Raw genomic sequence first — 26,181 nt, forward strand, 5'->3', positions numbered from 1 at the left:
CGCAAGCAACCAGCCCCAGCCAGAAATCGATTGCTGTGGCCCATTTCCGGCAGCGCCAGTGACAGGAAGCCCTTCCAGAACTCCCAGTACTAGTTTATTGTCCATTTGGCATGGATGGAGAAGTGGCCTGAGGTCAGGCTCTATATCAGCTCTGGGTAGTGGCCCGTGGTCGTGCCCAGGGGACAGGGCCTTGGAAGGAGAGACATCGGAGGATGGGTGATGAGGAGGTCCCCTGGGATTAGGTCGGAATGGGCCCAGATGGCAAGAGAGCGCTTGTCCTGAGTGACTGTCCTCCAAAGAACCCCCCTTGAAAGGAAGTTCTTAATCCTACCTTCTCTTCTCTGTTTTTGGGACTTGGACGAAATTCAAGATCTTTCAACCTCAGCTAGGCCTTCCCTCTGATACCGCTAATTGCGATGAGACTTACATTTTACGACAAGAGATACAGACCATTCATGGGCTTTTTCCTGTCCCATTACTCTGATCTAAGATAACGCTGAGCCTGAGCCACGTTTGCCCATTACCCCTGGGGACAGAGCTGGGCAGAGCTGGATCGTGACTCTTCACTTGAGGCAGCTTCAGAGGTGACATCCCAGCATGACTTTCTTGCCTTATTTGAGGCACAAAGAGCTTCAGCTTTCTAATAGAAATGTTAAACAGCAAGCCAGCATTTTTCCCCCCCAGGACAAGGACAAATTCCCGTAAGAATTTTGCAAACATCACATGTTCTCTTTCCCCTTGATGCAATATGTATAATTTATCTTCTGCTATAACTTGCTTAAAGTCACAGTTTGTTAATTCCATCTGCTTCCCAAGAGGAGGACAAACTGTTCCATGGCGATGGCGTGAGTTCTGTGTCTGCCATAAGCCACAGCTGGTCAAGACACTAGTAGATGGAGGCCCCGCAGTTTGCCCAGTTCGTGGCAGTTCGTGGCACTATCTAACACAACTTTTGTCTCACCAAGAAGTTCACGTTTCCGTGAAGACCAAAGACGTGCACCAGTAGGCCAGTGCTCAGGGGAGGCCGTGGGGTCTGTCCTTGTGCCCCTCACCCGGGATGAGATGGACTTAAAGCATGGCGGAAGGGCCTACCGTGGACTCAGCTGTGGCGTACGCTGAGAGCCAGCACCTCCTGGGGCCCGCTGGTCTGCAGGTTGTGGACTGTGTGCTGAGCTGGTAACAACTCGGGGTGATGCTGGCTCTCCTGTGGGAGTGCTCCGTACCTAGCACCCAGGGGTTGAACCTGGTCTATCAAGAGATGCTCAAGTGGGGACTCCTTGGGGCTCAGTCTTTTAAGTGGCAGGCTCTTGGTTTTGGCTTGGGTCATGATCTCAAGATCCTGGGATCAGCCCTCTGTAGGGACTGGGACTCTGTGCTCAGCGGAAAATCTGCTTGGGGATTTCTCTCTCTCTCTCTCCCTCTGCCCCTCCCTCTGCTCGGGATCGTACACGTGCACGCTCTCTCAAATAAATAAATGAATCTTATAAAGATAAAATCTTAAGATTTTATTTATTTATTTGAGAGAGAGAGCATAAGCCGGGGGACGAGGCAGAGGGAGAGGGAGAAGAGGCTCCCCACTGAGCAGGGAGCCCCATACAGAGCTCAATCCCAAGACTCTGGGATCATGACCTGAACTGAAGGCAGGTGCTTAACCGACTGAGCTATCCAGGTGTTCCTAAATAAATAAATCTTAAAAACAAACAAACAAACAAACAAAAACAGGTGCCTGGGTGGCTCAGTGGGTTAAGCCTCTGCCTTTGACTCAGGTCATGATCTCAGGGTCCTGGGACTGAGCCCCGCATCGGGCTCTCTGCTCAGCAGGGAGCCTGCTTCTCCTGCTCTCTCTGCCTGCCTCTCTGCCAACTTGTAATTTCTGTCATATAAATAAATAAAATATTTTTTAAAAAGAGAGAGAAAGAGATGCAAAACGGATTCCTTTGAAGTGGAAGCTGAGACTGTCACCGGGCACTGAGAAAAAGATCATAAAGTGGGTTTTGGTGTTGGCTAGGGGGTTGACCTTGGCTATGAAAAAGAGACAGAGGCGGCTATTAAACAGGGAAGAATCTGGAGAGAGCGGGGAGGTGGGGTGGAGCCATCTGGGGCACCGCCTTCCTCCAGACCCGGTGGTCAAGTGAGTGGAGGATTCTCACCCTACTAGAGTGAGTTATGAATGGATCCTCCCCCGCTGTGTTACAGGCTGTGGGTGAAAGGAACGTGAAGGAGGTAGAGCCAGAGAGAAACACGGCCCTTAGAGGACCAATAGGATCAGAAGCCTGCTGGTGGGTCCTCTGGAGGGTGGTGGTGGCTAGACTGGGACAGTTAGAGCAATCCCTGACCCCGAGTCCTGCCAGCCTCTCCTCAGCCCCTGGTGCCAGCTCTCTTCTGTGGGGAAGGACAGAGGACACTGGCCCTTGAGAACAGTTTGGTCTGGGTTTCTCCCTCCCCTACAACACCTTTCAGAAGTGATCCGTAGAGTCCATAGCAGTATGTCGGAGTTTGGGTCTGGCATGACTTGTGTAAACTTAAGTTGCTAAGTTGATCATAATTTCACATAGCAATAGAGTACTAGTTATGGAACTATTCAGATATCTTTTTGGGGGGAATTCAGTTTTGGAACGTTTTCTAGAAATTTCTAGAAATTTGTCCATATTGACTAAATTTTCAAATAAGTTGTCTTAAAGTTTGTCATAATATCTGCTTTCTGTTAAAAAAAAAACTTGATTGTGAAATATAACTCACATACAGAAAGGTGCATAAAATATAAATGCATGATATAACATATAGTTATAAAGCAAACACCCATGTAATCACCACCAAAGCCAAGAAATCAAGTATTGCCAGCCCCACTAGAATCCACTTGCACCCATTTTCAAGCACATCCTCTCCCTTCCTCTTCAGGGTAATTGTTTTTGCATCTTTATGGTAATCCCTGGCCAGTGTTATAGTTTTATCGTTCTTTATTTTGTCCATCCATATGGGATACAGTTTGGACTTTTTCTTTCTTTTTAAAAAAAAAGATTTTATTTATTTATTTGACAGAGATAGAGAGAGATCACAAGCAGGCAGAGTGGCAGGCAGAGAGAGAGGAGGAAGCAGGCTCCCCGCTGAGCAGCAAGCCTGATGCGGGGCTTGATCCCAGGACCCTGAGATCATGACCTGAGCCAAAGGCAGAGGCTTAACCCACTGAGCCACTCAGATGCCCCTGGACTTTTTTCTTTTTTTGATTTTCCAAAAGATCAAAAGATGGCATAATTCCCCATGTATCTTTTCTGTTTTGCTCCTTTGCTCAGCATTAGTTGATAACATTAGTGTGTGCTGTTGTGAGATTCTGGTTTATTTTCATTGTTGTTTAGTATTCCATGCTGGGATTGTAACAACATTTGTTTATCCACTTTACTAGTGACAGGTGTTTTGATTGTTTTCAGTTGGGGCTATATACATCATTCTTCCCCGAACATTTTTGTGCACGTGTCCTGGAGTATAGCGCGTGCACTCTCTAAGGCATTTTTTTGGAAGTCACAGAGTATGTTTATACCACTCTCACTGGAAAATGCCACACTTTCCCCAAAACCGTGAGGCTGATATTCACTGAGTTGTCTGTGAGAGGTCCTGTTGCGCCATATCCTCATCACTCTCGGTCTTGTCAGATTTTTGAATTTTACCCCACAGCCTTGCATGGAATGACATCTCATTACAGTTTTTGCACTTTCCTGGTTTTTTTGTACAGTTAAGGACTTTTCTGTATGTTTATTTGGACGTGTGGATTTCCTTTTTTTGATGAAGTGTGTATCAAATTTCTCTGCCCGTGTTTCTATAGGGTGGGTTCGTCTTCTTGTTGATTTCTGGAGTTCTTTACATATTCCATATAGGACTCCATTAGCTGTTTTATAGTTTCCAGTATTATTCCTTTGCATGGCTTGTCTTTTTTATTCTCTTTATGGAATTTCTGAATTTTTACATAATCAAATGTATCTATCTTTCCCTTTACGGTCACTCACAGTAGCTTGTTCCCTGGCTTTCATGGTTAACAGTGTACAATTTTTTAAAAGCTTATTTATTTATTTGTTTATTTATTTATTTATTTATGGGGGGTGGAGAATGAGTGGGGGGGGCAGAGAGAGAGGGACAGCAGACTCCTCACTGAATACAGAACCTGACCATGACTCTGAGCAACACGCAGGGCTCAATCCCAGGACCCTGAGATCATCACTGAATGAGCAGAAGTCAGACGCTTAACTAAGCCATCCAAGCACCCCAACAGTTCATGTTTTTAAAACATAATTTGTTGAAATTCTTGAGGCTTAAGGTGATGGCACATTCCTTCAGGTGGCATTTGCATTTGCTTCTAGCAGGTGCTAGGGGCTTTAGAAGCCCAGGATCATTTTAAAGTAAATTTACAGTCTAAAAATTTGCGGACTGCGGTAGATGTGAATTCGGCTCGCAGTTCTGCATAAGGCAGCTCCAGGATGCAGCTCTTCTGGGATAGTATTTTCCTCTCCTGTTCTTTGTGACACTGTGGCGGTTCCCCTGCTGCCCCCTGGGGGTACAGAAGCGCTTTCTTCTCGTTCACCCTTGCACTGAGAGCGCAGTCCTTTGGAGTCTCTTATAAGATTCTCGTTCTTGGTTAGGTCCAGGTTTTTGTGAGACCAAACAAATCCAAAGTCCCTGTGTATCTAGTGGGCACGTGACCTCCAAAGCTTGGCTTCCATCTCTTACTCCACTTGAATTTTTCCTGGTTATTCATGATCAGCTTGTCAGCTCTTCTCAGGAAGGTGTTTTGAAGAAGGTGCTTACCGGAAACTTCACTCCCAAAGACTTTCGTACTGAGATGTTAAATTGGTAAACTAATTATAGTACGTAAAAATTGGGTAGAACAGGTAATGTTCAAGTGAGGGGAATTATTAAATTATGATCTCCCTATGGCAATTACCATGCTTGTTTTCTCAAATACCCGCTTGTCATAATATCTGGCAAGGACTGCTGGATGGCTACCAAAACCTCTTCTCTCCTCTGGCACAGAGAACAGCTATGTAGCTGCCCAGGTAGCAGCTATATTTCCCAGATTCCCTTGTGGCTGGGTAAGGATTTATCATGGGCTACTGTCAATATATGTGAACAGAAGTGATGTGGGCACCTCCTAACACACACCTTGAAATTTCATCCGCATTCTCTTTCATGTCCATTTCTCTTCCGGGAGGCTGAGCATGGACCCTGTTTTGACAATGAACATGAAGACAACACCTTGGGGGATGTCAGAGCAATAAGACGGAAGGGACCAGGGGCGCCTGGGTGGCTCAGTGGGTTGAGCCTCTGCCTTTGGCTCAGGTCATGATCCCAGTGTCCTGGGATAGAGCCCCGCATAGGGCTCTCTGCTCAGCGGAGAGCGTGCTTCCCTTCCTCTCTCTCTGCCTGCCTCTCTGCCTACTTGAGATCTCTGTCTGTCAAATTAAAAAAAAAAAAAATCTTAAAAAAAAAAAAAAAGATAGAAGGGACCTGGTCGCTGAATGTCTGCAGGGAGAACAGTGACCCCACAATCTGGATCACTTATCTCAGGACTGTTACGTGGGAAAAAAAAAAAACTCCGTTAAGTCCATGTACCTGGGGAAATCTTTGTTACAGCACGTTAGCCTTTTCCCTAACCATACACGACCGCTTAATAATGTTTGCATCACACGGAGATGTCCAGGCCCTGCACCCTAGTTCCCATCCGCTTCCTTCAAAATTTGGTTCTCTTTGGATCTCTTCTAGATTCTATGGTTTATTATTATAATTGTGTCCCTGTAAATATGAACTCCTTAGCCTTGCCTTCGTTTCATCTTGCTTACTTGGTAAAAGCCATTTTGGTACCTGCGCTCAAGTCTCTGAAGATCACTGAGAACATCATACAATGAGGCTGACCGGTTTCCTTTTTTTCTTTTTTTCTTTTCTTTCTTTCTTTCTTTCTTTTTTTTTTTTTTTAAGATTTTATTTATTTATTTGTCAGACAGAGATCACAAGTAGGCAGAGAAGCCGGCAGAGAGAGAGGAGGAAGCAGGCTACCCATAGAGCAGAGAGCCTGATGCAGGGCTCAATCCCAGGACCCTGGGACCATGACCCGAGCCGAAGGCAGAGGCTTTAACCCACTGAGCCACGCAGGTGCACCGAAGCTGACCCGTTTCTTATTCTCAAATATCCAATGGACCCAAAATGGGAAATTTTACTGTCTTTTTTTTTTTTTAAGAATTTATTTATTTATTTGACAGAGAGAGAGATCACAAGTAGGCAGAGAGGCAGGCAGAGAGGAGGAAGCAGGCTCCCCGCGGAGCAGAAAGCCAGATGTGGGGCTCGATCCCAGGACCCTGAGATCATGACCTGAGCCGTAGGCAAAGGCTTAACCCACTGAGCCACCCAGGAAGCCCTTTCTTTTTAATAAGAACGAATTCCTTCTTCTCCACTCTATTGAGACGATTCTTGTATTCCTTTTCCTTGTTCCTCAGATTCTCTACCTCCTTTCCTAGATAGATTCTCATTGGGTGACTTTGCCTCTCTCTTTACTCAGACAACTTTAGCCCTCTCACACCGACACAGTTTCAGCTTCTGCCAACCAAGTCTGCAAACCCATCTGCTTGCACCCGCTCTGGACAAGCTGTCCCTGCTTTTCCCCAGGGCATGTGACTCTGAATCTTTACCCCTTTGACTTTCTCAAAGTGTTTCCTTCCCTACTGGGTCATTTCCCAACAGTGTATGACCACCTCTAACATCTCCCATCTTCCCCAATAAAACAAAACAAACGTCTGTACTGGTTTCCTGTTCTATCTCAACCACATCCCCAGACTCAGTGGCTTAGAACAACCCAGATCGCACCACAGGTTCTTTGGGTCATAAGTCCAGCACAGTTTCGCTGGGCTCTCTGCCCAGGGTCTCACCAGGCTGAAAACAAGCTATTGGGCAAGGCTGTGGGTCTCTTCTGACGGTCAGGCTCCTCTCCCAGGCTCACTAGCTGGTGGCAGAATTTAGCTCCTTGCAGTTGTGGGGTGCCCACTTTCTTCTGTCACCTGGGAGCCATTCTTAGCTCCTGGAGGCCACCAGTTGTTCTCTGCCATGTGGCCATGTGGCCCTCTTCACAGCATGGCAGTTTGCTTTTTCAAGGCCAGGAGTAGAATCTCTTTCTTTTACTGACTCGCCTGATTAGGTCAGGCCCACCAGGATACTCTACCTTACGATTAACTTCAAGTCAACCAATTAGGGACTTTAATTATATTTAGAAGATCCTTCACCTTTGCCATATAATGTAACCTAATTACAGGTGTGATGTCCCATGATAATTTCTGCCCACACTCGTGGGGGGGTGGGTATTATACAAGGCATGAACACCAGGAAGCAGGAATCTCAGGGGCCATCTTAGAATTCTACCTATCACAGCAGCCCTTGGCTCTTACCTCCTGCAGTTACTGCCTCGATCCCCTCTCCCTAACACAGCAAACTTATAAGTGCAGTCTAGACTCAACGAGTCCCATCCATTCCTCAACCCTCACCAATCTGGTTTCCATTTGTTGAGATTTCCCTCATCAAGTTCCTGGTATCCATCTTGCCAAATCCAACAGGCATTTTCCTTTTTGAATTTCTTCTTTTACTTTTTTTATTATGGAAAATTTCAAACATAAGTAAAACAGAATAATACAATGAATGTCCATGAACTCAAACACTCAGCTCCAACATCAATGTGTGGTTAATATCCTATCTCTGCCCAAGCACTTCTCTCTCCTCTAGTCTTCTAGCCATTTTAAGGCAAATCCAAGTTATTTATACTATTAGTAAATAAATCAGGACTTCAGTATGGATTTCTAAGACAATGACTTTTTTTTTCTTAAAGATTTGATTTTTAAGTAATTTCTAAACCCAGCGTGGGGCTTGAACTCACAATTCTGAGATCAAGGCTTGCATGCTCCACCGACTGAGCCAGCCAAGCACTCCTAAGAGAATGACTTTTATTTTATTTATTTATTTATTTAGAAAAAGAGAGAGAGAGACCCAGTGGAGGGGCAGAGGGAGAGAGAGAATTCCAAATAGGCTCCAAGCCCAGCACAGAGCCCAGTGCAGGGCTCAATCGCATGACCCTGAGATCATGACTTGAGCCAAAATCAAGAGTCAGAGGCTTAACCCACTGAGCCACCCAGGTGGCCTAACAATGACTTTTAAAATATGAGCACATTGGTGTGCCTGGGTGGCTCAGTGGGTTAAGCCTCTGCCTTCGGCTCAGGTCATGGTCTCAGGGTCCTGGGATCAAGCCCCGCATCGGGCTCTCTGCAGAGAGCCTGCTTCCTCCTCTCTCTCTCTGTGCCTGCCTCTCTGCCTACTTGTGATCTCTGTCTGTCAAGTGAATAAATAAAATCTTTAAAAAAAAAAGATTTAAAATATGAGCACAGTAGCATTGTCAATACGAAAATAACAGTATTTTCTCAGTGTTAACTAATACATCATCACATTTCCCTGACTGCTCCATAAATGTTTTTTGCAGCATGGTGGTTTGAATCAAGATCAAAACAAGAGCCATTCATTGTATTTGCTTGATAGAGTCCTTATAGTTCATTTAATCTACAATAATCCTCTTTTTTACTTTTGAGTTTTTGGTCTTGCCACTTATTTTTTGAAGACATATGGTCATTGTTTCAGAATTCTCCACCTTCTGGCTTTGGCTGCTTGAACCCCTATGTTGTTATCACGGATTCCTCTGCCCAACGGGCCCTTTTCTGTTATCATCAGACTCCCCGTCCCAGCCACCTTCAGTGCTGCTGCCCATTTTCACCTCCTTGAGATAGTCTCCTTTTGAGAATACCACATGCTCTTGACCTTCCTTCCGGGTCTCTGGCCAGTCCTCTTCAGTCTTGCAGTTTGCTCCTCTTCCACCCAAACTGGAAACACTAGCGGTTCCTTGGGCCCTGGCTGGGCCCTCCATCCCTCTCTACCCACCCGCTGTCCCTGGGTCAGTTCATCTGCTTCTGCGGCTTTTAACGCCATGTACATACAGTAAGACTCACACCCTTTCTCCTCTAGCCCAGCCCTCTTCTGTGTTCCAGATCATTTCTATGAAGACTTACTTGATTGGTCTGCTCTGCTCTCCCACCAGCGTCTCAAACTCAAACCGTGCTAAAGGCAACTCTAAATTTCTGGCTTTCCAGACTGGCTCTCCCTCTGAGTGAACAGCAGCAGCCCCCACCCAGCCACTGGAGCCTGGATGCTAGAGTTTTCCTTGATTCCTGCCTTTCTCCCACGTCTTCTCTGCAGCCCATCAGGGTCTGTCATTAGTCTCTAAATGATACACATTCACATCAACACTGTCTGCACCTTAGTCCTGGCTACTGTCACCTTGACCTGGGACACTGGCCCAGTCTCCTTACTTTCTGCTTCCATTCCAGATCGGCTTCAATCAATTTCCCACATGGCTCAAAGACATCCTTTCAAAGCACACACCAGATAATGTAACTGCCCTGCCTAAATCATGGGACTGAAATAGAATCACTCCCTACTCTCCTATGCTTCTGTGCTTTCCCCCCTGCTCTCCTGCTGCAAAAGGCCTTCTCTTGGGTCCTGAAAAATGTCAGAGTCCAGCCCATCTCTCCAGACGAACATTCTCTGTACGACTCAGCATAGCTGGTGCCTTCTTTCCCTTTAGCTGCAGCTTACGCAGGTCCCCCTGGATCCGAAAGGCTCCCTCCTATTATTCTCTGTCTCCTTCAGCACACTGAGCACACAGACACTGATGTGTGCCCGTGTCCAGTGTCCATCTGCTCTACCAGACCACGGTCTGTCTCACCTCTGCAAGAGTGGTGAGCCTATAGAGAATGGATCCCCGCTCCAGCTGTACATTTATGACTGGGCTGACAGCTACCCAGCCAGGCTCCTAGAACATTCCCCAGCAGCAGCAGAATGCTGGGTGCTGCGGAGATTGTGCGGAATGTCAACTCCAGGGCCGGTGGCTAGATATCACTTTTATTTTTTAATCTTTTTAAAAATATTTTATTTATTTGTTTGACAGACAGAGATCACAAGTAGGCAGAGAGGCAGGTAGAGAGAGAGAGGAGGAAGCAGGCTCCCTGCTGAGCAGAGAGCCCAATGTGGGGCTAGATCCCAGTACCCTGAGATCATGACCTGAGCCGTAGGCAGAGGCTCAACCCACTGAGCCACCCAGGCACCCCTGGTATTACTTTTAAAACATGGACATAGTATGTATATGTAGTAATACACACAAATCCTAAGTGACAACACTCTGGTGAAGATAGAGAATATTTCCCTCACCCCAGAAATTTCCTCTGGTCCCCTTTCAGTCAATCCCTGAACTCACATAAACTACTGTTGGTAGATGGATTTTTTTTTAAATTAAAAAAATATATGTTTTTTAGTAATCTCTGCATCCTTTGTGGGACTTGAACTCACAACCTTGAGATAGAGCGTCTCACACTCCAGCCACTGAGCCAGCCAGGCGCCCCCTGGTGGCTGTATTTTCATATGCTGTCCAGGCAAAGTAGGTGGAGTGTTTTTATAACATCCCAGCCAGTCCCCATGTCTTGACACCATTATTTTCAGCAGTGAGGCCCATTTCTAATACCAGTGTGCTAACTGGCACAGCCGCTGGGGTTGATGGGAAATGAAAGAAGCTCGGTGGTTCTTGTGGCCGGGGTGAGAGAACTGCCCTGCTGAGCAATGGGGCCGAAAACCTCCACCCTCACCCCTCCATGTGGATTCCATCAGAGCAACTGTCTCTCCTGCAGTTGAGCTTAAACTAACACACATCTAACATCATATGGTTTGTGCTCAAATTCAGACGCTCCAGCAGAGTAGGACCAGTGGAACAGGCGAGGCACCAGGGGGGGATCTTGGCGCAGTGGCTTGTGGGCCTGGAAGGCCAGCCAGTGGGCCCCCGGACAAGTGGTCTGCAGAAGCAGAGAGTCTGGCTGCCATCCTGTGGGCCACACGGCCAGGCCAGCAGACATAGACCACATTCGAGCAAAATCTTCTCTGACCACCTGCCATCTACCTCGCTTTAGAGCCACCTCTGACCTGACCTTTCCCGTTTCCCGACGCAGGGTCAAAGTAGGGGCTTCTCTGGGACATGGAAGGAGAAACAGCCCCACTGAGGCTGCCCGTTTCTCTCTCTCTGCGGCCCCCAGACTTTCCACCTTCCAGGTATCCAATTCTTGTGGTTTCCCTTCTTGAAGTCCCCCACTCTGGGACATCCTGGGAACTAAGAACAGGGGGTATCTCAACTCTCCACAAGTGACCCCTCTACCCTCCATCCTTCCCCTGAGCACATAGTACAGACTGTAGTGGGTCCTCAAAAAATATTCCTTAATGGAAAATTACTTTCCTGGTTCTCACCTGATCCTTTTATTGAGCTTACGATGTGGGTAGAAATTAAGAAGACTGTCACAGATGAGGAAATGAAGCTGAGTGTGGGTGTCTGCCCCAGGGCAGGGGTGCTTCCCTCCCTTTACACACATGCGCATATGCACACACACATATGCCTGCACATTTCGGGCCTATCTGCTGAATTGCATGGGGACAGCCAAGTCTTGGTATCTTTGTTTGTAAAACGGGGCATCGTGTCAGCTGCTTACTCTACAGGCTTACTCTTCATCTTTCTCCATTCTGCACTGGTCAGTGGAGGCCGATCTTTCCCAAGGACACAGCTCTCATCAGGTTCTGGAACCTTCCCTTGTTCCCCAGGTGGTAAAGGCTTCTTGCTGCTGCTAGCCCTCAGTGAACCAGCCTTTCCTGGCTTCTTCAACTCTGCCCATCGCTTTGTAAAAGTCCCTTCCTCAAACCCTTTTCCATGACCCTCTTTAAATGTGCCATCTGTTTCCATCCGGGCCCGGTGATAGCCCCGGGAAACAGATCCTTGGATGCGAAGCTGACATCCGCAATTGGGCTGCTCACACATCTTGATTAGCCTTGAGCAGCCTCCTCCACAGGGGGTGACGGACGTCAGCCATCTGCGGCACTCAGCAGCATCACAGCCACTGACGTCAGGGCCGGTGGTGGCAAGAGGTGGACAGGGAAGACTTTGAGAGATCAAGTATCTCTGGCACTTAGTCACCATGGTGACAGTTGTGCTTACAGACTGGAGTGGCCTTCTGACTTTCCATCTGATTGCCCTAGGAGAAGTCCACAAAGGAAAAAAACCAGACTGAAAGCCTTAAACTGGGCTACATTGGGGGGAAAGTTCACAGTATTTGCCTTGAGGCCGATGAGAGGTGATAGGTGCCTTCTGAGGAAAACCAGCATTCCTTGTGAGGCAACAACTTCCCCTCATGAAGTCACTGAATGGCTTTTATGCTAAGGAAAGGCTGGTTTCCTCAGACTGAGGGTGGGGCCTTCTGCCCTCACCAACAGGGAAGATTGAGGGTGTGTTGAGGGCTCAAAGTTCTACCCAGATATCCCCATCCCACGCCCAAGGGTCCCAGGCCTTCTGAACCAGTACTCTTCCCTTAGCATAAGGTACCTGGGGGTGACACATTTCATTGACTCTGCAACCCTGGGATTTTGACAGAGAGGGCTTGGGCTTGGTTCTCTGCCATATCTGTGCTGTCACCACCGGAGAGTGAAGATTCCTTCAGAGTCACTCTGGGGCCTTTCTGAATTTCCTCTCTGAATTTCCTCTCTTGCATGGAGACATGAGTTCAAGGCTTTCAATCTGTTCTTAGCCCTGGTGGATCCAAGGGACTGCAGATCCTGTGTTTGTAAATTGACTGAAAGAATCCCGCCCCCCCCCTAACTTCCTGACTCAAGGAGGCTCTCAGGGATAGAAGGGCCAAATGGAAGCCCTCGGCAATGTCACCACCATCAAAGGACCCTCAGGGAATTTCAGAAATTAGTGCCACCATCAAAGATCTGAACTACTCAGATTGTCATTCCTCGCAAGACTCAGTTTATGGCACTTGTTCAGCTGGTGCCAAAACCCACTGGGTCTCGGGGAAGGACTCTAGATAAGCTATTATACCAATTATCGCTGTGGTTCTACACATGAAAATTTTACTGGAACAAATCAATGCATCGCCTGGTTTGATGTACATCTTTGACCCAAGATGTTTTTTCTTTTCCCTTTTTTTAGAGATTTAAAAAAATTTATTTGACAGAGAGAGACAGTGAGAACAGGAATATAAACAGAGGGAGTGGGAGAGGAAAAGAGGGTTCCCTCTAAGCAGGGAGCCTGATGTGGGGCTTGATCCCAGGACCCCGGGATCAGGACCTGAGACACTTAACCGACTGAGCCACCCAGGCACCCTGATGCTTTCTTTTCTATTCCACTCACTAAAGATAATCCGAAATCACCTGCCTTTGTCTAGTAAAGACAGCACACCTTCTAGTAAAGACACCTTCCCTCTACTTCCTCAGGGTTTTGTCTGTTCTGTGGATTTCTGTCATAATACAGTCCCAAGTGGCAATCATCACCTTGATATAGTTCAGAACACTATGCTGGTTCATCATATTGATGAGATTGTGATATCTGCGCCTACTGAGCAGGAAATCGGGAGCACCTGAGATTCTTGGTAGAACATGTGTACGCCAAAGGGTGATAAACTGCACAAAAATTTCAGAGGCACGTCATGTCTGTGAATTTTCTAGGGTATCTGGTGGTCTGGGGCATGTCAAGATAATCTCCTGTAAAACGAAAGACAAGTTGCTGAACACTTTAAAGCCCCCTGCAAAGAAAGAGGCAAAGTGTTTGATGGGGTTATGGATTTTCAGAGCAACATATATTCCACTGGGCTGTGCTGTTCTATGTGTTTATCGAGACACCTGGAGGACTGCACATTTCAAGGGAGGCCTATAGCAACAGAAGACCGTGGCCGGTCCAGACTGCAGAGCAAGCTTCCCTGTCCTGTGAGCTTATGATTTGCAAGTGACGACGGCGAAAAAGCTGCTGTGCAGACAAGCTCCAACAGAAAAGGCACAGGACAGTTACAGACCCTTAGGGTTTTAGGTTAATTCACGCTCTCTTCTGCCAGTAACTATTCTCCATTTGAAAACAGCTCCTGGCTCACGACTGGACCATGGACACCGAATGACCCATGCCTCCAGAACTGGATATTATCTGATCCCACTAATCATGAAATTGGACGTGCATGGTAGCATTCTATTATTAAATGGTATATATGAGATCGGGTCTGAGCAAGCCCAGAAGGCACAGGAAATTGCACGAGCAGGTGGTTCAAACTCCCATGGTACCTTCTCTCTTACTGCTTCACTGCTTCTCCCTCAAGTTGGGGAAGCTGCTATGCGCAGTTAGCATGGGGGAGAAAACACAGACATGACTTCCAAGTGAGTCTGCACGGTAGGGAAGCACCAGCCACAAATGGACAAGCACTGCATTAAAGCCACACTCGGGGTGTCTCTAAAAGCAATGAAGGTGTAACCTCTCAGAGCATCAGGGTAGATCTTCCGGTTATGTTGGCTGTCCATTCTGCATGGAAGGAGAGGTACAGATCGACACTGATACACGAGCAGTGGCGAACAAGTTCGCTGGTTGGTCAGAAACCCGAAAATGACAAGATTGGGAGATTGGTGGTGAGGTCTAGGGTGAAAATATATGGAAGAACTTCTCGAAATGGGCATGGGTGGTGAAGCTATTTTTGACCTACACAAATGCCTCGAGAGAGCACCTGTTATGAAGAAGGCTGTCAGTAAGCAGGTGGATGAGGCCCATTCTGTGGATGTGAGCTTCTTTTCCCAGCTATCTCCCTGGCTACCTTGGTTCTTGCTCAACGGGCCCACATACGAAGCAGCCATGGTGGCAGGGATGGGGGCTGTTCATAGTTAAGGGAAGCAGAATAATGACGTCCCAGAGATGTTCCAATTCTATGGATCTGTGAATACATTTTATATGGCAAATGTGAATTAAAGTAGCAGATAGAAATAAGGTTCTAAACAGCAGACTGTGAAACTTGGCAGAGTCTCCTGCATTATCTGGATGGGCCCAATGTGATCACAAGGGTCTTTACATGTGGAAGCAGGAGGTAGTCGGTGTCAGAGCGGTGTGATGTGGGAGGAATGCAGATAGCCTTTAGAAGCAAGAAAAAGATTCTCTTGAGACTTAGGAAGGGGTGTAGCCTTGCTGACACCTTAGTTTCAGCCCAGTAAGGCTTATGTCAAGCTTCTGACCTCCAGAACTGCAAGGTAATAAATTTGTATTGTTTGAAGCCACTGAATGTGTGGGAATTTATTACAGCAGCCATAGGAAACTAATACATAGAGGCTCCACGTATTTCCCTCACTGATTCTGACGGGCAACCGGCCCTGCTGAGTGACCTGACGATTGCCAGCAGCAAAGACCAAGCTGAACTTCCTACGTGGCCCCAGTCCCTGGTGCAATGGTTCTCAAAGTGTGAATGAGGAACCCCTGGGGGCTCCCCAAGATTCTTTCAGTTCTATGAGGTCACATTTACTTTCGTATTCATACTAAGGCGTTCTTTGCCTATTCCATTGTCATTCTTTCATGAGTGTATAGTGGAATTTTTCAGAGAGCTGACATATGTACAACAGCCTAAATGCTGAAGCAGATCTGAGAATCTAGCTTTCTTGCATTAAGCCAAATCTCTTTAGAGATTTGCGAAAATGTTGAGTAATGCCGCTCTCCTTACAGTTTTTGTTTTGAAACTTGTTTTTCCTTCAAAACTTTGTATTTATATTAATAAATAATAGATTTATTCATTTTCAATAACTATTTTAGGGGCACCTGGGTGGCTCAGTCGTTAAGCATCTGCCTTCAGCTCAGGTCATGATCCCAGGGTCCTGGGTTTGTGCCTCACGCTGGGCTCCCTGCTCAACAGAAAGCCTGCTTCTCCCTCTCACTGTCCCCTTGCTTGTGTTCCCTCTCCCGCTGTCTGTCAAATAAGTAAATAAAATCTTTAAAATAAATAAATAAATAAATATTTTCAAGCTTGATTTCCTGAGGACACCTGGGTGGCTCAGTCAGTTAAACAGCTGCCTTCAGCTCAGGTCATGATGCCAGGGTCCTGGGACCAACTCCTGCATCAGGCTCCTTGCTCAGCGGGGAGCCTGCTTCTCCCTCAGCTTGCACTCTCTCTCTGACAAATAAATAAAATCTTTAAAGCTTAACTTTAAAGATTTCAGTAAATCTTTATTTACATTCAGTAAATCATTTATATTACATTCAGTAAATAAATACAGCCCCTACAAAAGCGCTTTATAATTTTTAAGAGTATGCGATTTCAATAATTTTTAAGAATGTAAAGTATTTCTGACACCAAAACCTTTAAGAACCACTGTTCTAGGGGGACCATCCAGCTACCCATTGGCACTAACCCCTACTTTTACAGAGGGAACAGTTGCTTATCAGCTCATGGCAGTAAATATGTATTTCTGATATGAACTTCCCTTCCCTGCCTGCAAGACTTCAGCTAGCACGGTCGTCTCTGGACTTTCCAGAACACCTTATTCATCGCTACGTTCTCCCACACATTGCCCAGCTTCGTTCTGTGGTGAGGGGCATACAGCAATGGTCTTAATGCATCAGACTTACAATGTGGCCTGACACTCAGAAGCCGGCAAATGGATAGAACAGCGTTACAGCCCCAGCTGGGAGATACCACTGTGCAAGGTCAGATGGGCGGGCAGTAGGACATCCATGCTTTCAATCGGTGCCCAATATCCGGCCGCAGTGCTCGTAGCCAGAACGCAGATGCCCAGGGACCAAGGGGTAGGGAATAGGAGTGGCTCCTCTCAATATTATTCCAGATAAACTCCTGGGGAGTTTTTGCTTTCCATCCCCTCAACTTTGTGCTCAGTGGGCCTGGAGACCTTAGTGCCCAAAGGAGGAATGCTTCCTCCAGGGAACACATATGTCCTTCCTTTAAACTGGAAGTAGTCTTCCCTTGGGTCATTTTGAGCTCTGTATGTTACTTAACCTAAAGGCATGGGGGGCAACTGTACCAGATAGTGTGATTAATCTAGATTACCAGAAGGAAAATGGGGGGTGGGCAGGAAAGCGACATCTGGAATCCAGAGGATCTGCTGGGTCCCTCTTAGATCTCCCATGTCCCATAACAGCCGTCAATGGGAAACTGGGCAACCCAACCAACCTAAGACCAAGAAGAACCTGAGCTGCATAGGAATAAAGGCTTATTTAGGCCACCCCACCAGGTAAAGAGCCCAAGCGGCCCGAGAGCTGGCAGCTGGTAAAAGGGGCATAGAAGGGCGGATGCCCTCGAGAGCTAAACTAAGCCTTGGGAGCAGCTGCAGAATGGGGTGCCGTGGTGGGTTTCTGCTGTTTTCTGCAAAACCACCCCCCACCTTACTGAAAGAGCCCAGTGATGACTAACATTTTAAGTTAAAGGGTATGACTGAAGGAGGACAAGAATATGGTGTTTGACAGGGAGGAAGGGGCTGACGAGACTGGTTCTCCTGTTGGGGGATGATGAGCTTTCCTTCCAGTTTTACAAAAATGGAACTGAAATGCACATAACTTAAAAAGAGCCATTTTAAAGTGAACGATCCTGAGCATTTCATATCTTCACAATGCTGTGCAGCCATCACCACAAGCTACTTCCCAAACAGAGTAATCACTAAGCAATAGGGACATGAGTTTTTCATCTGAAGGGTGGGTGAGTGGTGGAGGGGCAAAGGGAACGGCTCTGCTCGGATATCCTGTCCCCCAAACCCACTCTCCCCTTGCTCCATTTACTGCAAGGCTGACCTCTGTGGGCTGAACCCGGTGAAGTCACTCGGGAGCCTTCCCTTCTGACTTTCAGATGGGCAGGGCAGTCCCCTCCCATAGTAACAGCTATGTTACTCCCTCCTCTGGCTCTTTGGGTCAAGGGGTTATAACAGCTTCGCTGTAGTGTGAGCCCCCGGGGCCCCATGCCTGCGAGGTTCCCTTCACCCTACCGACACCTCTGTCAAGAAACTTTTAGTTGAAGGGTCTTTGCTACCCCTTGGAATGTATCTTTTTGGGGGCAGCGGCTGATAGAGGAATGGGTGCTTTGGTCCTTCCCTACAGTCCTTTTGCTACTGACCACTCTGGACTCCCGGTCTGCGCAAATGAGCCGCTTTCCCTGGGCAGCCCAGTTGCCAGGGGTGCCCGGGGTATGTGCCAAGGCCCCACTGCCCTCTGGCGGTCAGATCCTGGAAATGCACCTCGGGGATCCACCACCAAACTGAACCCCCAGGACCCGGCACTGTGCTGACCCTTACCCACCGGAGCACTTTCACCCACGCATATTGTCCCCACTTCACAGGTGACAGAACCTTCCTGTGGCCCTTCATAATAAATCAAAATCTGTAACAAAGGACCATTGGGTCCTATCTTTGCCTCCCTTCCTGTCACCCTCTGGACTCAGCCACACTAGCCTCTTCTCAGATCCTAGGTCTTTGTGCAGCTCCCAGTTAGAATATTCAGGAACTCTCTGAAACCTTCTTCACCTGATTAACCTCAGCTCATTTTCTAGTCCTTCCTTAAGTTGACTCAGGACAGTCCCCCTTGCCCCCCACCCCCCATTCACTGTCATACACAAACACACTGGGTTTTCCATGCTGCGGAGGCTAAAGATGCCTGAGGGCAGGGAGCGCCCTGCTGTGCTTTATTCATATTTTCTCTCTCTCTGGGTACACAGCACCACCAGCTGCCATGCCAGACACTGAGCTAAGACCTTCAGGCCCCCAGGAGCTAAGTCCTTCAAGCCCCCAGGCCACCCTCCTTCCCCCCCCCCCCCATGTCCTGGTCCCTAGGAAGCAGCCCTCAACTCTGTAAAAAACTCACACCGATTTATTAGAATATGAAAAAGATCCGGTTTCTTCCCTACGGAGGCAGAGCAGCAGCAGCTGTGGTGGCTTGGAACACGGTTGTCAACGTCACCCTTGCGTGGTGACTCCTGCCCCAAACAGCACTTGCATGGAGAGAAGGAGGGGGAGACAGAGGAGCACCCACTGCCCAGTCCGGGAGAGGGACACTCTGACTATTGCACAATCCTGGGGAAGGACAGACACCACCAGGCCCAGGCCTGGCCATGGTGGCTGTGGGTGTGGGAGTGTGTGCCTGTGAGCAAGGGCCTCTGGGGGCCCAGGACTCTGCCCACCCACCAGTCCTGGCGGGGTGGGAGAGGCTTGGGGAGGCCTTCTCCCCTAAGGACTGGGCTCCACAGCAGGCTGGGTGCAGTGCACAGAAGAGGTCTGGGGGCCCAGGGTGTGGAGAGGGATGAGAGAAAAGAACAGGCCAGCAGGAACTGAGGGTCAGGCCCAAGAGCACAGAAGGTGCTAGAAGGCCCAGCATCAGTGAGTTAGAATCGGGAACTGGAGTGAAGGAGGTCACTTCTAAAATCATAGCCTTGGGGCCATAGTTAAGAGCCCAGGAGGCAGAGGACCGACTTGGGGGAGTGTTGGGCAGGATAGGCACAGACGAGGAGGGGTAATTCTCTGGAGTAGGAGGGCTAGAGCTCTGGTAAGCCAGGGGTTTTCAAAACGTTTTAAAAACAGGAATGCCCTCTGTGCAAATTGAATCATACATGGAGTGTGAACAAACAGAACAGATAAAAAGGCAGCACTTTCTGGAGCCAACAGTCCTTCTCCTGACAGTCACCCCTGGAGGGTCCGGTGGTCCGCACTGGGGTAGTCCAGACTCTCCAAAGCGCCCCAGCTCTAGTCAGAGAAGCTCAGAGATGCCGTTAGCCTGCAGCTCTGAGCTGGACAGGTTGGGGGCTGGCCAGGGGGACAGAGCTGGCAGGAGGAGCGCAGGTCTGCCGGGTGTCACTGACCCCTATGCCAGTCGGATTCCTGGTCCCCCAGTCTTTCCGCTGTTAAAGCAGGGCCTGGCCTAGGCCAGGAGAGGTCTTGGCTCCTTCCCTTTCCAGGTGGGACCAAGGCTGAGCCAGAGGCTCTTTGGTTAGGAACTAAGATTGGTCTGAATGAGGAGGTGGATGGAGTGGGCGGCAGGCCTCCGAGGGCTGGGACTCTCGAGGCCCTAGGCCAGGTCTGAGAGAGAGCCTGAATCGGGAAGGGGCAGGATCTGCCTCACAGCCCGACAGTTCTGCCAAACAGATTGGGAAGGCAGTTCTGGTGGGAGGGAGGGTGCTTCCCAGGAGGCAGGGGGAAGCCGTGCTGCGGTGGGGGCTGTGGGCCCAGCTGCCATGCGGTTGGGGGAGGGGCAGGGCCAATCCAAGTCAGGAAGAATGAAGGGAGCCCCCAGCTCCCCCAGCAGCCCCTGCTCTGGTGGGAGAGTCTGTGTTGGGATGGGCACTGCCCATGGACCCCAGCGCTACTGCCCCTTGGGGATGAAAGGCTCTCCCTCCCCAGGCTCAGGGTGGGGACCTGGGTCACTGAGGCAGCGCTGTATCCTCTGGGAGCTGGGGCTGTCACTTGGCGCAGGGGTGAAGACATCATCCGTGCCAGGGGAAGAGGGCTCCTTGGTCCGCATCACAATGCCCCCATCATCATCCTCATCCTCCTCCGCCACCCTGGCTGGATCCCGGTTCAGCCCCAAGACCTTCCCCTTCAGCTCCTCATTCACCAGGTCCACGGACTCGGGCGACTGCGGGGAGGCTGGGTCGATGGTGATAACTGGCAAGTCGGCCTTCGGCTCGTAAGCCAGTGGATCTGGGGACCAAGAGCAAAACCCAAGCTGGCTTCTGCCCCAAACCCTGCCCAGCATTTGCCCCCTCCTTGGCACGTGCCAGCAATTCCACAGAACCTTCCTGTGAGGGCGGCCATGCTGCCATGTTCCAGGATCACTTGTGTGGACCTGGATGAGGCCTGATGAGCAGTTTCTCTTCCCCTCACACTAGGCCCCGGAAGGTAGGACTATGTCCCTCTCTGCACACCAGGGGCTCCCTAGGTAACCCCGCCCAGACCATTAGAGCCCTCTCCTGAGTCACCATGTGCCCCCAGGGCCCAGGCTTGAAGAAGGCCTGTCACTGTCTCGCCCACGTGCTGAACATCCCAGTGGCGCAGACTCTTCCTGCCTCCTTGCCAGGCATCAAACCCCTTCACAGTTCTCCCCATAAGCCCCATATGGAGCACCTCTGGCCCTGGGAAGGACAGTTGGGGGAACCCCCAGGTCCACCTGATATAGAAGGAGCTCATGGCGTAGGAGGAGGTCAGCGGGAGAAGCCTGTCCTCTCCAGTGGCTCTCTGAGGCCCATTCCTGCTGGAGTCTCACCCTCAAGGGACAGTGGCACTGAGTGTGTGCCCTCCAGACCCCTGTGTCCCGGCTCACCTGAGCCAATGCGGGCCCTCGACATGGTGGGGGAGTCCAGCTTGTGGGCCGGCACCGTCAGGTAGTTGTTGATCTGACAGAGAAAGGGCAAGACAGGGGTAAGCACAGGCAGCCCCTCGGGATGGCGCCCGAGGCTGAGTCACCCCCTCCTTTGGCATGTTTGGGACCCGCGGCCTCTCTGGTGGTTCCTCTTCGGGCTCGTCTGTCTCTGCCAGCACAGAAGCCATGCTGTCCCTTCAGGGGTTCCTGAAGGCTTGGCCCAGCCTCTGTCAAGCTGTATGATCTCTGGAGCAGCCTTAAACAGCCCTGCCTCTCCCACAGCACCCCGGCCCGTCTCTATTCCTGTCCACACTTGCCCCAGAGGTCCAGACCCATAAAGTCAGCTCAGGAGTTGGCACCTGGACCCCAAGTGGCCGCCAGGTATCTCAGTGCAATAGGCTGGAACTAAACTCGGATTCTTCTCTTCCCTCAAGACCTTGTTGATGCCATTCTCCGCACCCCCTACTGAAACCACCGCTCCCAACATCCCAGACCAGAAGGCTGGAGAGGACTCCTCTTCCCTCTTCCCACAGCCCACCTCACTAATCCAGGCCACCCCCCACCCCTTCCCAAGTTAGCCCCTTGCTCAGACCCCTTCACGGCTCTCCATGCCCTTGGCATAAAGCCCAAAGCCTGACACCGTTAACAAGCTTTCTAGAAAGCGGAATCCTCTCAGTTGCTACAGTGGGCCATGTTCTGTGACTGGGAACTGAGGCACACAGCCTGGGCCTTCCTCTGCCCACACTGCCTTCCTCTTGGCCCTGTTCCTGAGCTTCCCCTGCCTGCCCCCCTGCTCGGAGTGCTCCTGGCCCCTTGCACTTCCTGTCCTGCCTGGGTCACTGCATGAGAAGCTCAGCAAGGCATGGACTGGGCTGATGCACCACTGTGCCCACAAAGGCCACTCTGCTGCACAGCACTTGGGAACCACTCAAAAACTGTTCCTGAGCAAACGATCGAGCACACGTATGCCTTGCTTTGTGATCTTTCCCCGGGCCTTAGTTTTTTTGGGGAAGAAATGCGTGGTTTGAGCACACAGATAGACTCAGAGGCCTGCGGGTGCAGTGAGTGGGTGTCTTTGCTGCCCTGAGTGGGGAGGTAGAGGAGGAGGCAGCTTTCTGGAACCTGTCCTGGGGCTCCGTCTTCAAGACAAGCAGAGGAGGCCAAAAAACACAGGCAGTGGCTCTCTCTTCAAAGGGGCTTAGGGGCAGGGATGTTGGAGGAAGAACCCAGACTCCCCGTGAAAGGCAGGAGCCAGCTCCAGGCCCTCACCCACCTTCTGCTCTAGCTGCCGGGCCTTCTGTCTGCGGAGCAGCATCTGGTTCCAGGCCTCCTCGTAGGGATCTGCCACCAGGGTGTGTCTGTTGTAAGACCGCAGCTGTGGGGGGAACAGCTTTCAGGCCCCAGAAGCTGGGCCCGGTGGGGGCCAGAGCTGGAGCAGAGGGCCTGCCCTGCTGTAGGGGTGCCGGGCAGGGAGCAACCCCTCACCCGCTGCCTGGTCTTCTGCAAGTTGTTCCTCAGGATTTTGCGGATCTCTTCCTCCTTGTCCTTGGACAGTGCCGGCAGGATGCGCTCTGCAGGCAGGGACTTGGGGTGGATGTTCCTGGGCGACAAGGCACAGGTTAGGTCCCCAAGAAACTCCTGTGACCCTTGAGCCTGCTGGGCTGGGCCAGGAAGTTAGGCTGGCCTGGGTGGGGGCGGGGGAGGTGTCCTCTGTGGCCCTGTGGCTCTCTCACCCACCCTGCCTGGACAGCACCTGGCCTGCCACCACCCCTCCCAGAACCCCCTCCCCTGGTGGGTGGCCTTCTAGGTTTCTGGGCAGGGGTTGGGTGTGGGTGCAAAAGCTGCCAGCGTCATCATTGGCACTCACTGCATGGAGACAGTGGAGACAGCAGAAGGGATCTTGCCCATGCCCCCGCTCTCCACCAGCTCGATGGCCTGCTTCATCTCCATCTTGTGGTAGAAGGCAATGAGCTGTGGCTCCTTGGAGCGCTCCCCGGCTATCAGACACTTCTTCACGTACTTCTTGTTAAACCGGTTGAGCCTGGTGGAGGCAGGGAGGAGAGGTGTGGAGCCAGCTCCTCAGGGTGGGGAGACACCCAGGCCCGGGGAGACCCTCCCCTGCCCCTCCCCACCCACCTGCCCACCAGGCCCGCCACCTACTTGTCCTTCCAGTGGTGGTGGCCGTAATGGCCACAGATGTCCTCGATGCCTGTCAGAAGGTGGTCCAGGAACTGAAATGGGCCCAAGGCCAAGTCAAGCCTCACTACTGGGCTGCTTCCCTACCAAGACTTCTGAATGGGCCCCCATTTTCCACCCTAGTGCAGCTCTGCTCAGCCCAGCCTTGCAGTTCCAGGAGCAGCCAGGAGGTGGCACCAACATCTCATCCTGAACTCGCAGCACCTCAAACCCCTCCCTGTCACACCCCAGCGGAGCCCCCTTCCCTGAATCCACATGAGCCCATTCCTACTAGAGGTAGAGATGGCATGACACCCCCTCCTAGGGCTCCTGGTTGCCCACACCACACATGCCTATGGTTCGATCGGGCGACCTCAAGCAGCTAAAGGACAACCCGAAACTGGGATGAGGGAGGATGGGGCCAAGTGAGGAAACTGACGTGAGGCCTAGTTGCCCCCCAGCTCCCTGAGCCTTCTCCTACAACCAAGGCCAAGGCCCAGTTTCCAGTACCTGTGTGTGGATCTCCTCGTTGATAGAGCGCTTTGTCTCTTGCTTTTTCTTCACAGCCAACAGGTCTACCAGGGGCCGAATGGTCATGCCCTGGGGGGCAGGTGGGCGTTAGGCACTCGTGGTCTGCTACCCTGGCAGGGAGACCACGGGGCGTCCCCCCTCCCTCACCCCTAGAGCCCCTGAAGCCAGGATGCCCTCTGCTCTGAGGTCCCCACTTTCCCAACCTGCATGTCAGCCATGGCTCAAAGGCAGGTCCTATCTAAGATCTGCTTCCTCCCAAGGACACAGCCCCTTCCAGCTAAATGGCTCACACACTGGTCATCTAGCCCGGGTGAGGGGTCAGAGGGCCTGGGTTCAAATGTGGGCTCCACCACAAACATGCGTTGCTACCCCAGAGAAGTCGGGGCCGGCTGATAGGGAAAACCACTTCACAGCACTGTAGCTGTGAACAGCAGCGGGAGCAGCTAATCTCATCGTGTGTGTGCCCTCTGCCAGAGCCAGGGGTGACTTACTTAAGTATTCGCTCCGGCATGCCCACATGGACCCTGAGAGGTAGGTTCTTCCACTGTTTCTATCTTATAGGTGAGAGATTAAGTAACTTTCTCAGAGCTTACAGAACTAGTAGTAAAGCTGGATTCACACCCAGGCAGGGAGGTCCCTCTCTCAGTGCGGACTTCATTGAAAATGGACTTGGTAAGCCATCAGCGTATACAACTGCCAAGTCAAGGTGATAAAATATTTTTGACAATGGAAACAGTGCAAGAGGGCAAAAGAGGCAGTCCCCTATCCTTAGAAGGGACAGAAGGGGAGTCTGGCCCCAGGAGGATGCCTGGGCAATGCTGTTTCCCATCTAAAGCTTTGCCAAGGGGCACCTGGGTGACTCAGTGGGTTAAGCCTCTGCTTTCGGCTAAGGTCATGGTCTTGGGGTCCTGGGATTGAGTCCCGCATCCAGCTCTCTGCTCAGCGGGGAGCCTGCTTCCCCCCTATCTCTCTCTGCTTGCCTCTCTGCCTATTTGTGATCTCTCTCTGTCAAATAAATAAATAAAATAGAAATAAATAAATAAATAAATAAACAAGTAAAGCTTTGCCAAGATTTGCGTCTACGAAAGATGGAAGGGATAGAGAAACGGAGGCCTGGACAGACTTGTTTCTCATTTGCCCAAAGTCACAGGTCAGGTAAGATGGAGCACTGATGCCATCCAGGCTGGGTTTCCTTGGGGATTCTGAAAAGGGTAGGGGACTCTCCCCTAAGCCAGGGTCATTTAAATGCATGGAGATCACTGGCCAGAGGCTGGAAGGACTCCAGGATCATCTAGGCCAACCCTTTCACTTCGCAGGTGGGGAACCAAGACCCAGAAATGGGAGGAAGGTCTTTCCCAGCAGAACCCACACTGACTCCAGACCTACTGCCCAGCTCAGCAACTTATCTCGCTCCACCCCCACATTTTGTGCTATTATTTCCATTTTACAGGCACAGAAACTGAGATCCTAAAATAGCAAATCATTTCCCTAAAGCCCTGTACCGGGCACCATGGGCCTGCTGACTCTGCCTACTTCTCTCAGCACTGTCTGGATTTCTAAGTTAGACAGTGTTCTGACTGGTCGCTCATTATCCTAACTCCCCCTTCACAATTAAGTTAAGTGAGGACCTGAAGGGGGAGCGCCTTGCCCAAGACCGCGTAGCAAGTTCTTGGCAGACTAGAACCCGTGGCCCCCTGTCAGGTTGGGCGCCTCTTCCTTCCACTGGCAGAGTCAGGGTCCCCAGGCGGGGCTGCTCTGCCTTGTCCAGCACCTGCACAAAGACGGTGAAGAAGATGACCGTGATGATGGCAGTGAGGAACAGGTCACACATGGGGAAGTGCTTCTTGTCCAGGAGGTAGCCCAGGGAGAAGGCGATGGCCCCGCGCAGGCCCCCGTACGCAATGATGAACTGGTCCTTGGGGGTCAACTTCACGATTCGGAACTTGTTGATGAACCAGGTCAGGCCCAGCACCCCTAGCAGGAAGGGCAAGGAGAGCGTCAGCCTGTCCCCAGGCCTTCCTGGCTGCTGCACCCACAGCTGCTCTGCTGGAGGCAGCCCCCGCGAGCACGCCCACCCAGTGCACTCCCTTCCTGGGTCCCTCAGCCAAGAGCCGGATTCTCAAGGGGCTCTCCCAACCTGGGTGCGTTCTAGAGAGCGTCACAGCCGCCTCCAGAGACTGAAAGTCAGCAGGGAGCTGGGGGAAGAACTGAAACAAGACTGGCCCCAAGTTGGT

The 26,181-nt window shown here is 50.5% G+C and overlaps 1 protein-coding gene and 1 long non-coding RNA gene across 2 annotated transcripts in view; one reads left to right on the forward strand and one right to left on the reverse strand.

The window, feature by feature from the left end:
- The window catches only part of LOC309841656, a 963,915-nt gene that overhangs the window by 433,597 nt on the left and 504,137 nt on the right, over nt 1–26,181 (forward strand). The window lies entirely within an intron of this gene.
- Nucleotides 18,739–26,181, reverse strand: part of SLC9A1 (solute carrier family 9 member A1) — a 49,083-nt gene continuing 41,640 nt past the window's right edge. Inside the window, exons 5-12 of the mRNA XM_082684795.1 lie at nt 25,719–25,921; nt 23,927–24,016; nt 23,402–23,472; nt 23,109–23,282; nt 22,727–22,841; nt 22,515–22,616; nt 21,203–21,275; nt 18,739–20,583 (exon numbers count right to left, since the gene is read on the reverse strand). Coding sequence (XP_082540921.1) covers nt 20,246–20,583; nt 21,203–21,275; nt 22,515–22,616; nt 22,727–22,841; nt 23,109–23,282; nt 23,402–23,472; nt 23,927–24,016; nt 25,719–25,921 — 1,166 coding nt within the window. The 3' untranslated portion in view covers nt 18,739–20,245. The remainder of the gene's footprint in view (nt 20,584–21,202; nt 21,276–22,514; nt 22,617–22,726; nt 22,842–23,108; nt 23,283–23,401; nt 23,473–23,926; nt 24,017–25,718; nt 25,922–26,181) is intronic.

This window comes from Mustela nivalis (genome assembly GCF_964662115.1).
Source record: "Mustela nivalis genome assembly, chromosome: 10".
NCBI lineage: Eukaryota > Metazoa > Chordata > Mammalia > Carnivora > Mustelidae > Mustela > Mustela nivalis.